General features: G+C 30.4%; 1 protein-coding gene across 1 annotated transcript; it reads left to right on the plus strand.

Moving 5' to 3' along the window:
• Positions 1–6,025: 6,025 nt before the first annotated feature.
• LOC126899162 (uncharacterized) lies at positions 6,026–7,920 on the plus strand. The gene is made up of 2 exons (XM_050673761.1): positions 6,026–6,161; positions 7,036–7,920. Exon 2 carries the CDS (start codon positions 7,114–7,116, stop codon positions 7,912–7,914), a length of 801 nt encoding a protein of 266 aa, XP_050529718.1. The 5' UTR covers positions 6,026–6,161; positions 7,036–7,113; the 3' UTR covers positions 7,915–7,920.
• The last annotated feature ends 4,858 nt before the right edge of the window (positions 7,921–12,778 follow it).

The raw sequence follows: 12,778 nt of genomic DNA on the forward strand, positions 1-12,778 counted from the left end.
ATAATTTGATACTGTTAGATGTGCTTTTTGTTGTAAATCCTTCAGGTTCAGTGAGAGGTTTTATTTTTTTACAAAAATCAATGAAGCCAATTGTGCTTTTTATGTAAATGGGTGGAATTTTGTTTACTTCTTTTGGGTTATCTTGTGTTTTCATTTCGATATCATTATCCTCTTGGTGGTCATTTATGGTAAGAGCTGAGTAACGGTTTGGACTTGAGAAGGAATTTGTTTTTTGTATTTTTGATTTTGGGGAATGACATGGTGAGCTAATAGGAACAGTTTTCCATAGAGAGTCGTCGTTAGATGAGTTTTTAATAATCTTGATCGGTGTTATCGTTTTGTTGGAGTTATTAATGTTAGGAGAATTAATCGATTGTGAACGGGAAGATAATGATGATCCGCTGGCCGAACTCATGGTTCAGTGTGTCGGACGGGTTTTTGTTGTTAGTTTGATGTAGTTTATAACGGTGGGTAGGTATTGTAGATAAAAATAATCACATTACCTGAATTTTTTCAATCGGCACAGTTGGCGATAAGCTTAATGATATAGATAAGGCTGGTCGCTGTTGCACTGTACGACTACTCACTACGAGTACACACGTAAAAGTGAAAAAAATTATATTAATTTGTTTATTTTTAAGAAAGTTGTGGCAGTTTTAAGTAAAAAAAATTTAGAAAATTAGTGATTTTAAAATTTGTAATTTACAATTTGTGATATTTTGACGTATCGTTGAAAGAAATCGGTTCGGTGAGAGCTGAGAAAAAATGGTAACAGAAACAAAAAAAAAAAAACACATCATAGTAAAATTAATACCTTCTTAGCTTCGCATCGAAGGTAAAAGTAACACAAAACAAATTAAGTCGTACAAAATACAGAGTTACTTACACCACTCGTCCTGAACCGTAACTTGATGTTTCTTCGTCAAAACGTCAATTCCTCTATAATTTTCATGTTTCCCTTTATATATTCTTTTCCCCATCATTATTAATTTGCTTACCCTGCACTTTCCCTTTATATGAACATTATTATATTACTTAAGGAATTTAGAAATTGCTTACTACTGTGGTAAAACTTAATTATATACTAATATTGACGTTATTTAATACTTCCTCAGCAATTTACTACAATACTAACGAAGAAGTACTAATATTTATTCAAGATGACACTTAAACTAATTTTTTTTTTTTTTTTTTCATAACATAGTAAATTTACATACAGAATTAAAATGATTATCTATCTCTTATAAGCGATACTTGAGTTAGAGATAGAGAGTATTTAAATTAAATTAAATTTTGACAGTGAAAAACATTTATAAAATATACATAAATAGAATGAAAAACAAATAAACATAGTTATTGATATACGAAAAAGAGAGAAAAGAAAATATAAATTTAAATTATACAAGGAAAAGGCTCATAAATTATTCTAATTCTAAAAATAAATATTTATAAATAATATTTTTGACATTGGCATGGTTACAATGTATTTTTTGTTTGAACTCAAATGGCATAGCATTAAAATATGTAGGTCCTAAATAGTCAACGAAAGATTGACCACAGGATTTAAAAGGATACTTAACATTGATATCATACATTCGGTTGGTTCTTTTATTGTTAAAAAAAGAATTGCTTTTATCTTTGATATTACATTTAAAAACAAACATGAGAGCTAATTTTTTGTATAAATATTTTATTGGCAGAACAACCAAAACTCTGTAATTGTTCTTTGTTGATCCTTCAAGGGTAACTTTATTTAGACAGATTTGAACTATATTATTTTGGTTCATTTGAAATGTGTTTAAATTATTTTTACCTAGACCCCCCATACTAGTAGCCCATATTGATATATCGACTGGTATAGTGTAAAATATATTATACGCATTGTATGTTTGGGTACTATATTTTTAAGTTTAATAAATTTGTAAGATATTGAACGTAACTTACCAACTAGATTATGAATGTGTGAATTCCACTTAAGATTGTTATCAAAAATAATACCTAGATATCGAATCTTTGACACCATTTTTATACTTATACGTTTATCTAGATTGCAAATTTTTTTATCAGAGCAGCTATGTATTGTTATTATTTTAAAATTGGTTTTAGTTTTATAAATAGAGAAAGTCATAAACATTGTTTTATCATTATTTAATATTAGTTTACTGGAAATCAAAGATTTATATACATTATTCAGCCCAACAGTAGCTTTAGAGTGTGCCCCTTCCCATGTTTTACCCGAGAAAAACAAACAAGTATTGTCTGCATATGCTACTATCATACCATTCAAATTGCATTCACAAATTGAATTAACGTATAAGTTAAATAAAATTGGTTCCAAAACGCTTTCATGAGGCACACCATATTCGATACTACATTCATTTCCCGTGATATCATTTATTTTTACCATTTTTGTGCTATTAAATAAATAACTTTTAAACCAATTCAAGCTATTGTTCATAATACCAAAACATGGTAAAATGTCTAATAAAATCTGATAATTGACGGTATCAAAAGCTTTGGTCAAGTCTAAGAAAACGGCTATAACTTTATTACTTTTATCTAATTCGTTATATAAGAATTTAGTTGTATTATAAAGGGCATCCTCCGTTTCTATACCAGGTCTAAATCCAAATTGGTTGTTCGATAATAGTTTATTGGCTTCCAGATACTCCATTAATCTCGACTTGATTATTTTTTCAAATATTTTCGAAAAATTACTTAATAGTGATATTGGCCTATAATTATTTATATTTGTTGGGTCACCACCTTTATGAAGAGATTTGATTACTGCTACTTAGTTGTCCGGAAAGACATTTTGTTCTAGGCTTAAGTTATATATGTATACTAGTGGAGTAACTAAAAGTTCAATTACATGTTTTAACATTTTTATTGTTACTTTATCGTAGCCTGCCGCAGTTTCATCTTTACAACTATTTACAATTTTAATAATTTCAGCGCTATCAATTTTATTAAGGAACACTTCATCAAAAGAAACATTTTTATTAGAATTTGGAATATCATTTATGTTTTCACTGCTAAAATTGTCAGCTAATTTTTTTCCTATACTGGAAAAAAATGTATTGAAAATATTTGATGCCTCTTTTGAATCCTTGTTTACATTAATTAACTTATCATCAATTTTTAAAGTTTGAATTATTTATTTATTTTTTATTTTTGAACATGTAATTTCATTGATAAATTTGTCCCGTCACTTTATCTTCTACATTTAAAAGGCTGACGTAGTTAAAAAAACGCTATTTTTGTGTTAAAATTTTCGATTTAAAATTTTCAACTTAAAAGTGCTATAACTTATCGAAAAATGTAATTATCAGCACAAATTCTTTTTTTCTAAATACATTATAAGTACATCTTTCATTTGACATACTTTTTATTAAAATTGAACAATTTCCCCATATATAGGAGGCGTTCAAAATTTGAAATATTGTATAAAAAATAGAACTTTTTCAACTTAACGTTTGAAAGTGTTCCGGAAATACTGCGTCCTTTAAACATATATCAAATCAAAGGTTATGTTATATACTATCAAATGAAAAAAAAAATTTGTCCCGACATCTTATCTTCTATGTGCAAATGGGTGTCGAAAATTAAAAAAAAATGTAAAAAATTACCTTNGTGTCGAAAATTAAAAAAAAATGTAATGTTTGCGATAAAAATTACCTTTTATCGGGATGTTTTTTGTATTTAAAACTGCCATATTTTTAAAAAATGAACAAATAAAAATAATATTTTTTTTGTATTGAAACCTTAGATATTTCCCTTTCATTTGATATAATTTTTTTTGAAAATTTAACACTTATTTTGCTCACTGGGGGGATTTAAAATAGTAACTTTTTTACAAAAAATAACTTTTCCAACTTAATTTTTGAAAATATTCCGGAAATACTGCGTCATTTAAATATATATCAAATTAAAGCTTATTTTATGTACTATAAAATAAAAAAAAAAATTTGTCCCGACGACCTATCTTCTATGCGCAAATGGCTACCGTATTCAAAAATATGCTATTTTAACAAATTTTTTTTTTTTAATTAAACATTATCTACAGATTTGCATCGAAACGTTTTTTATGATAGTGATTTTAATCACTGTCAGATATCATCTATACTGGACCCAACTATGCCACGACCCCATTGTGCCGCCACCCCACTGTGCTGGGTTTTTTTTTAATTTGCTTTGATTGTAGTTCAGCTATTATTTTTCTTGATTTGTTGTTAATTTTTGATCTGATACGAAAAGCTTTTATTACAGTTGTTTTCACTCTAACGGATTCAACAATTGACTCGATTAATTTCACACAATTTTCATTGTTTGCCTCAGGAACACCCGTGATTTCTTCGTAGTTTTCAATTGCCTTTTGTTCTAAAATATTCATACGTTTACCTAAGAGCACAATATCACTTTTTAATTTGGTGTTTTGTTCTCTCAGGATTTGGTTTTCTTCCTTCATATTTTTTATTGAAGTTATTAACTCTTGCATTTGTTTACCAAAGCCGTCAAATTTTTCGCTCATGAAGTTAACTGATTCGATGAGGTTTTTGAAATTTTCATTGGTTAAACATTCCATGTCTTTATATTCCAATATTGTTGAAGTACTAGGTTCACTTTTTTTAACAGACGGATCAATATATTTGCATGTATTACAAAGCCATTTTTATTTACTTGCTTTAGACATTTTTCGAAATGTTGTTTCCCTTAAAGAAGCACATCCGAAATGCATGAATGAATTACACATCATTCAATTTATATCGTCTCCATCATAAATATCATCATTACAGATATTGCACAACATTTCACAATAAAGACAAATGATTATATATTAATTACTAAATTATAATAAGGAGAAAAAAAAATCTGATAAGCGACTTGATGATTCAATTATACAATATGTCCGCACTAGTCCGCAATCTAATATCAACTGAAATTAAATTGCTACACACACGTTTACATTTACTAAATTCCAAAGACGACATTACACGTATTAGAAATTCAAACTGGTTGATTAAATTTTATCATCATTATCACTCAATAACTTTTATCCATATAAAAAATAAATAAAAAAAAAACCTAAAAAGAATTATAAAGATTTTAAAAATAATTATTTTTTGGGAGATTTGAATAATTAACAGGGAATGTTTGACATTTTTCTATTTTCAAAAGCAATGTCTTAAACTAGATACGATTTGTGTTTTTTTGACGTACCATTGAAAGAAATCGGTCTAGTGAGAGCTGAGAAAAAGTGGTAACAGAAACAATAAAACATTATACTAAAATTAATACATTTTTACCTTCCTATCGAAGTTAAAATGTAGTTTTAAAAAGTAAAATTAAGTCGATTAACTGTCTTCTTGGTTTATCCTTCATTGATTTTCCATAGAAATAATACTGATACACAATAAGTACGCTTTTTTCGATAATTTATTAGATATTCCTGATCTTTAATATATTCTACTTCTAAAATATATATTTATTTATTTGATAACGTTGCGGTCGTAATTAAAATTATTCACTAACCTTAGCATCTAAAATTTTATAAAATAAATAGTCCATCATTATTACACATAATGATGAAGGCAAATTTCCAAAGAATAGTCTTCAAAGTTATATACAAGTAAAATTTACATTAATCAATATATATTTCCGGTTAAGTTCGTTTAAATCTTTTGACAACTTGAGAATCATCAAGAAATTTCAACAACAAAGTTGTTGTTGAAATTTCTTCTATAGCGGTTGTTATCATCATATTTTTATTTATGGTTATTTTTTTGAACATGAAAGCATTGATAATAGTACGGAAAGTAATAAGTTGTAAAGTTCGAATTTGATCAGTCTAAGACTTGCTAGCACATCCCCATAATTGGATATCTAAGTCCATATTTTAAGGAGATGTCTTTGTCAAATGACAATATATTATATTGGCTTATCTAACATCTACAAGGCATAAGACAATAAAACAAGCGATAAAGACTATCAAATAATAAAAATATTATTTTATTTAATTTTTTTAGAATATTGGTGATAACATTTTACCAAACACATCATATGATATTGAAGTACTTAAAAAAGAGCTTAAAGATGAAATTGAATCAAGAAAACTGTTGGAGGAAATGTTAGAAGTCTCTAAAAACAAAGAAAATGAATTAGTAAGTGTATTTTATTAACTTATTTTAAAAAATAAAAAACTTTAACTGTAATGTAGCAATAAAAAAATTTTGAATTAAAAAATTGTATACTTTGAATTTAAATTAAATTAAGTAATTTATTTTAGTAAATCCATTGATAAGTAGAATGCCGACTTATCTGTGTTATATACAGAATGATCGGTTCATTGTAAATCACTTGATTACCCTCTAAATAAATATAATATTTATGGCGTTTATCATTCAAATAATCACGATAAGGTGTTATGATTTATTTGTGCGCGTGCGAAATAGTCAGCTGTGTACTACTTGGGGCCAAATCATGGACGGCATTTGTGTGACACCTCACTCATTTTCTATCTTGAACTTAATTTGCACTGTCTTCCACTTACATTGTCGCCTTATGATATATTATGATTCGAATTATTCTTAATAATTTCCGGTATTGGGTAATAAAATTTGTTGACCCCTACTCTAAAGGCTAGCCGGGTGGACGCCATCGGACCGCCAGGTCAAACGTCGGACATTTTGTCGGGGAATAGCCATAGTCGGAACTGGTCGTTCTACTTCTCGTCCGTAGCGGTAGTGAATTTTTTTTATGTGCGCTGCACCAATTGTATTTTTATTAGAAAAGTATTACAATATTGATAACCTCTCATATCAGTACTATTAGTTGTACACTTTTTGATATCTTTCATAAGTTTTATTAACATATTAACTTAAACTTATTTACTCAATTGTTTAATAAAGTGTTTGTTTATCTCTGTTAGTGGAATCATTCTGAGTACTTTCACAGAAATACTTTTATTCAAACATATCTCCTTACAAAATTGGTAATATACAAACCACTCTTATCATTTCTATCTAATACTTTTAGTTTATGAATCAATAACTCGTTTCGAACATCATTTTCTTGGTGACTTTAACGCTAGTCCATACTATTTATTAACATAAAATGAACCCAATATCGCCCAAAACTCAAGTAATGACTAGATCTGCTTCTTCAAATTCATCGAAAAATCATAAAACTCTCTCTACGCCCGTAACATCTGAAGAAATATTAAAAGCCATTGCTGATTTAAAATCTATTCAAAGTGATACTTTGACACAATGTAAAGCAAACGCAAAAAATCTAGATACACTCATATCACAAATTTCTGAACTAAAATCTGAAAATATAACTTTAAAAAATGATATTTCTGCCCTTAACACAAGAATTGCAAATCTTGAGAAAAATAACCCTGGCTCTTCTCATGACTCAGTATCTCAATTAATGTTCGAATTATCTGAGCGTGAAAAATGTAGCTCAAATTTAATTGCTTTTGGTGTCCCTGAATCAAATGCACCAGAACTCGGGAATAGAATTAGTGAAGACTTAAAGAACTTATCTGAACTTATTTCTTCTGTGGGAATTTCTGCCCCTCCTGACATTAAAGTCATTAGGTTGGGAAGAAGAAATGACCATTCATCTCGTCCACTTAAGATTTTTCTAAAAAATAAATTAGCTGCAGTGGAGTTTCTAAAATTATTTAATACTGCTAGTAAACGTTCCCCAAACAATCAAGTTTTAAAGCTTGTTCGTGACAAGACACTACGTGAACGCGAGCAGCTTCGATCTTGTCATTCCGAATTAGATCGTCGAACGAAAAGTGGCGAAGCTGACCTTACTATTTCATACTTAAATGGCGTCCCTACAGTTCTGAAAAGGAAATCAAAAAACGGATCTCATTTTCTTCAAACCAAACACCGAACTTAAATTCACCTACCAACAACGCTACCGCTCTACCTTATCTACCTGGATGTTGCACCTACAAGTCTGATATATTATCGACCTCATACTGTCGTAAGTGTTGTGCTGCCAAATCTACCTTTAATACATTTTTCTCACATTTCTCAAATTTTATTAACAAATTCAATAAATCTATAAGTTCTGATCAATTTAAATACTCTAAATTGCATAATATTAATGGTTATTACCAAAATTGTCGTGGTCTACGCACTAAATTATTTAATTTTTCATGTAACACTGCTTATTTTAATCATTCATTTATAATCTTAACTGAAACTTGGCTTACTGAAAATTTTAATTCTAATGAACTCGGCCTTACTAATTATAACATATATAGATGCGACAGATCACCCCTTACCAGCTTATGCGGACGTGGAGGTGGAGTCCTTATCGGAATTCACAAAGATTTCCCTTCTTTCTTAATCCCTTCTCCAGTTAAAAACGTTGAACAATTATTTGTTCATTTTCATTTTAATTCCTTTAAATTCATAATTTGTGGTGTTTATCTACCCCCCTCTTCTTCTGTTGATTTATATAGAGCTCACCTATATTCCATTGAAAATATTTTTCTCCAATATCCTTCCTATTCATTTATTGTCTGCGGCGATTATAACCTCCCCAGTATTATCTGGTCAAATGATGAATATGGCCTCTGCTATTCCTCTTCCTCCCCCTCTCAAGACCTTAGTGTTCCTGAGTTATTTTCTTTACATGGATTTTTTCAACTAAATTATAACTTAAACTCTCATAACTCTCTCCTGGACCTTGTTCTCTCGAACTACAAATTAATAAATGTCAATGTCGCTTCTGATTCAGCTGTACCTCCAGACGCTTATCATCCTCCACTATCCTTACAAATTCTTAACTCATCTCACAGTCCACCCCCTCAAAGCACTACCTCCTTTTATGATTTTTCAAAAGCTAACTATTGTCATATTAAAGACTTTTTAAATTCCTTTAATTGGGAAGAAACATTTAAGGACTTAGATGCTGATACTGCCATGAATACTTTTTATGATGCTCTTCACACTTCTATTCTCCTTTATGTTCCTAAAATCACTGTTCGTCCCTCAACATTCCCACCTTGGTTTACTTCTGAACTAAAGAAACTAGTATCCTCAAAGCGTCTGGCACATGCTAAGTATAAGTCGTCACTTTCACTAGCTGACTATCGTCATTTTTCGTTATGCCGAGCACGTTACAAATTCCTCTCAAAGAAATGTCACCGCGAGTATCTTGCTCACTCTGAATCTAATCTAAAACTAAATCCTCGAGCATTTTGGAAGTTTGTGCGTAAGCATTATTCTTCCAAAAATATTCCTTGTAATTTAGTCTATGACGGCTCCAATAGCACACGCCCTATAGAAACGGCAAATCTCTTCTCCAGATACTTTTCTTCTGTTTATACACCAGTTTCGATCACTCCCTCCACTAATCCTTCTCACTTACAGTTTCCTCTTCCTTCAATCGTCCATGTGTCCGTAATTGAGTTACACAAATCATTTACCATTCTCCATAACATCAAATCTCTCGGACCTGACGGCATTCAGGGCGATTATTTATTTAGATTACGGGACGTAATTACCTGGCCCCTCTCTCTTATCTTTAATAAATCCCTGAGTTCTGGGATGTTTCCTTCTTCTTTAAAACTTGGCTCTATAACTCCTATTCTCAAATCTGGCGATCCAACTCATGTTCTTAACTATCGTCCTATTACCATTCTTCCTCATATCTCCAAATTATTCGAAACTGTTGTCCTAAATACTATTCGACCTTCCTTGAATCATATACTTATACCTGAACAACATGGCTTCCGTCCAAACCGCTCTACTCTAACATGCAACCTCACCTTTACCTCGTATATTTTTGAATCCTTCCGCCTTCATAGCCAAGTTGATGTGATCTACACTGATTTCGCTAAGGCGTTTGATCGTGTTAATCATTCCCTACTAATAAATGTTTTAGATCAACAAGGTATTGGTGAACCTCTACTCTCCTGGTTTCGTTCCTATTTACTGGATCGACCCCAGTTTGTGTCTGTCCACGGTGTTTTTTCTGAACTTTTTTATCCTTCCTCAGGTGTCCCCCAAGGTGCTGTTCTCTCTCCTCTCCTCTTTGCCTTGTTTGTGAACTCTTCTACTTCTGTTCTTCACCATGCTAAACTCCTTATTTTTGCTGATGATATGAAGCTTTATTATCGTATAAATTCAATGTCCGATTGTATTATCCTCCAATCAGACCTTCAACGTTTAGTCTTTTGGGGCGAGTCCCTTGGCCTTTCCCTCAACATCCAAAAATGCTCCTCATTGACTTTTTCGCGCCAAAGTAATCCTCTTGTTTTTCCTTATTCTATACATGGTATTCCCGTAAATTCTGGTGGTGACTCTTTACGTGACTTGGGTTTTACCCTTACTCGTACACTGTGTCCTATAAAACACATTCAAGAAATATGTTGTAAGGCACTAAAAATGCTGGGTTTTATTTTCCGCATAGCCCAAGAATTTCACTTGATCTCCCCCCTAAAAGCCTTGTATTGTGCACTAGTTCGCCCTATTCTTGAATATGGATGTGTCTTATGGGACCCACCTACTTCTGGTGCCAGCGAAATGTTGGAACGTGTACAACGGAAGTTCCTGCGCTTTGCTGCTTTTAAGCTCAATATCCAATATCCTCCTCACTCCTATGCTCCTATACTCCATTCCCTTAACCTTTCCAGTCTCGCCGATCGTAGGCATGTCTTAAATCGCAAATTCTTACTAGATCTCCTTTCAAACAATATTGATTCTCCTGATTTACTATCCCTTATAAATCTTAAAGTTCCTCCTCGCTTGACGCGTTCCAATATCCCCTTCCAAATTCCATTTTCCTCCTCAAATTACTTTCTAAACTCCCCGATAATCCGCTTGATGAAAATCGCTAATACCGACCCTTCCTTTGTTTTACCTTAGCCCAAGTTTCAGTCCCCTTATTTAATAATGTATATTCAATTCCATTTTATTTTATTGTTATTTCTAATTATTTTATTTTTATTTTTTATTTTTTTCATGTTAAATTAAAATTCATCTTTGTATCAAATATTATGTACATATATTTTGTAATTTTGTTATATTGCAATTTGTCAGTTGTTTTAGTTTAATTAATTATTATATCATAAGCTTTTAAAATATCTTTGTTAAATTGTAAAATATTGGGCTCGTCCCGTTTTATGAATAAATGAATTATACGTGAATGTCCGACATTTTGTAAAAATGTCATTTTATTTTATTTTACGGCGTTGCCTGTCCACGATTTTTTTAACGCTTCGGGGCTGGTATTTTATATATTTATTTTTAACATGTTTTGTACCAGATTTTATTTTGTTAGCACGCCGTGCCATAAGCACGTGTGTCGAATTTTTTTTCTAGGTGTCCCTATTTTTTTTTAGGTCCCTTAACATGGCAGGTGTGTCACAATACCAACAGTTATATATATATATATTTTTTTTTTTTTTCATATAAGATTATATGAGGTGATACATATTATTAGTACAATGTGGTGACGTAATGCATTTTATTCCGGTGTGTCCCAACGTCTTGCAAGCTAAGTCTAACTGCTCAAAACCAGTTATTTACTTGAGGCGTAAATCTGTTTTATTAATATCTACACGAGGTTTTGTGACCGTACGGTTTTTTGCGTCGAGTTAATTTAATTTCTTTTGTTTTTTTTTTCGATTCAAAGCTGAGAAGGTATTAATTTTACTATGATGTGTTTTTTGCGACTGTGAACGCTCAAGCTCATCTCTTTCTGGACCGATTTTGATGACAATACGTCAAAAGATCACAAATCGTATCTAGTACAAGACATTATTCTCAAAAATTGAAAACATTTCCCTCTTTCACCGTAAATGGAGGAAATCCTCAAGAAATTATCAATTTAAAAATCGCTAATTTTCGAAATTTTTTCTTAAAACTGCCATAACTTTTTTATAAATGACCTAATCAATAACCTATTATTTTGTATATTTTTTTATAAATCTGACCCTTTACCTGGCCATAGGAGGGATTCAAAATGGCAACTTTTTCACAAAAAATTATCTTTTTTAATTTAGTTTTTGAAAATGTTCCGGAAAGACTGACACTTTTATATATACACTATATTAAAGGTTATGTAATATACTTTATTTAAAAAACAATTAACCTCTGGACTTGTCTTCATGGTGAAAATAACTATCGTATTCAAAGATATGGTAAAATTATGGGTTTTGTATTTTATTTTATTTTAAAATATCTTACAAGGGTTTACATTGATTTTTATAAATATTATATGAATCTAATTAATTGTATATACTTTTATATTTAATTACCTGTGCGATGAAGGCGATTATCCCATCGATCAACCAATCAACGAATAAAATTTTATATTTTTGATTTTAGTTAGAAGGTTATTCCATTAACTGAAGTGCATAAAACAACACAGAAAAATACGACAAAAAAGTAACTTTTTTTAGGTTTATTTTTATTAAGATAAAATTAACTTATCATATTATTATTCCAATAATAATACTATAGAAAACCAAAAAAAAACAAGGGTAAAATAACCAACTAAGGCAATTGTTACCGAATAATAACGGAATAACATTATTGAAAAACAATTTTTCATACAAGCATTAGATTACAAAGGCCGTAGTTGCCGATAAAGCGATAAACATGAAAATACAAACACTTAAAATTAACTATTTACAATAATTAATGACAAACACACGGGAATGGAAAGGAAAACTGTACAATGAGAGACGTGAGAGAATTTTAACTATAACAAAGATTATTTAAATATATATTTTGTACAATGATGC

This window comes from Daktulosphaira vitifoliae, unplaced genomic scaffold (assembly GCF_025091365.1).
Source record: "Daktulosphaira vitifoliae isolate Bord-2020 unplaced genomic scaffold, ASM2509136v1 Scaffold_2, whole genome shotgun sequence".
NCBI classification, from domain to species: Eukaryota; Metazoa; Arthropoda; class Insecta; order Hemiptera; family Phylloxeridae; genus Daktulosphaira; species Daktulosphaira vitifoliae.

Excerpts from the sequence above, each read along its gene's own strand:
- LOC126899162 (XM_050673761.1), top strand. The coding sequence starts at position 7,114 with ATGAACCCAATATCGCCCAAAACTCAAGTAATGACTAGATCTGCTTCT.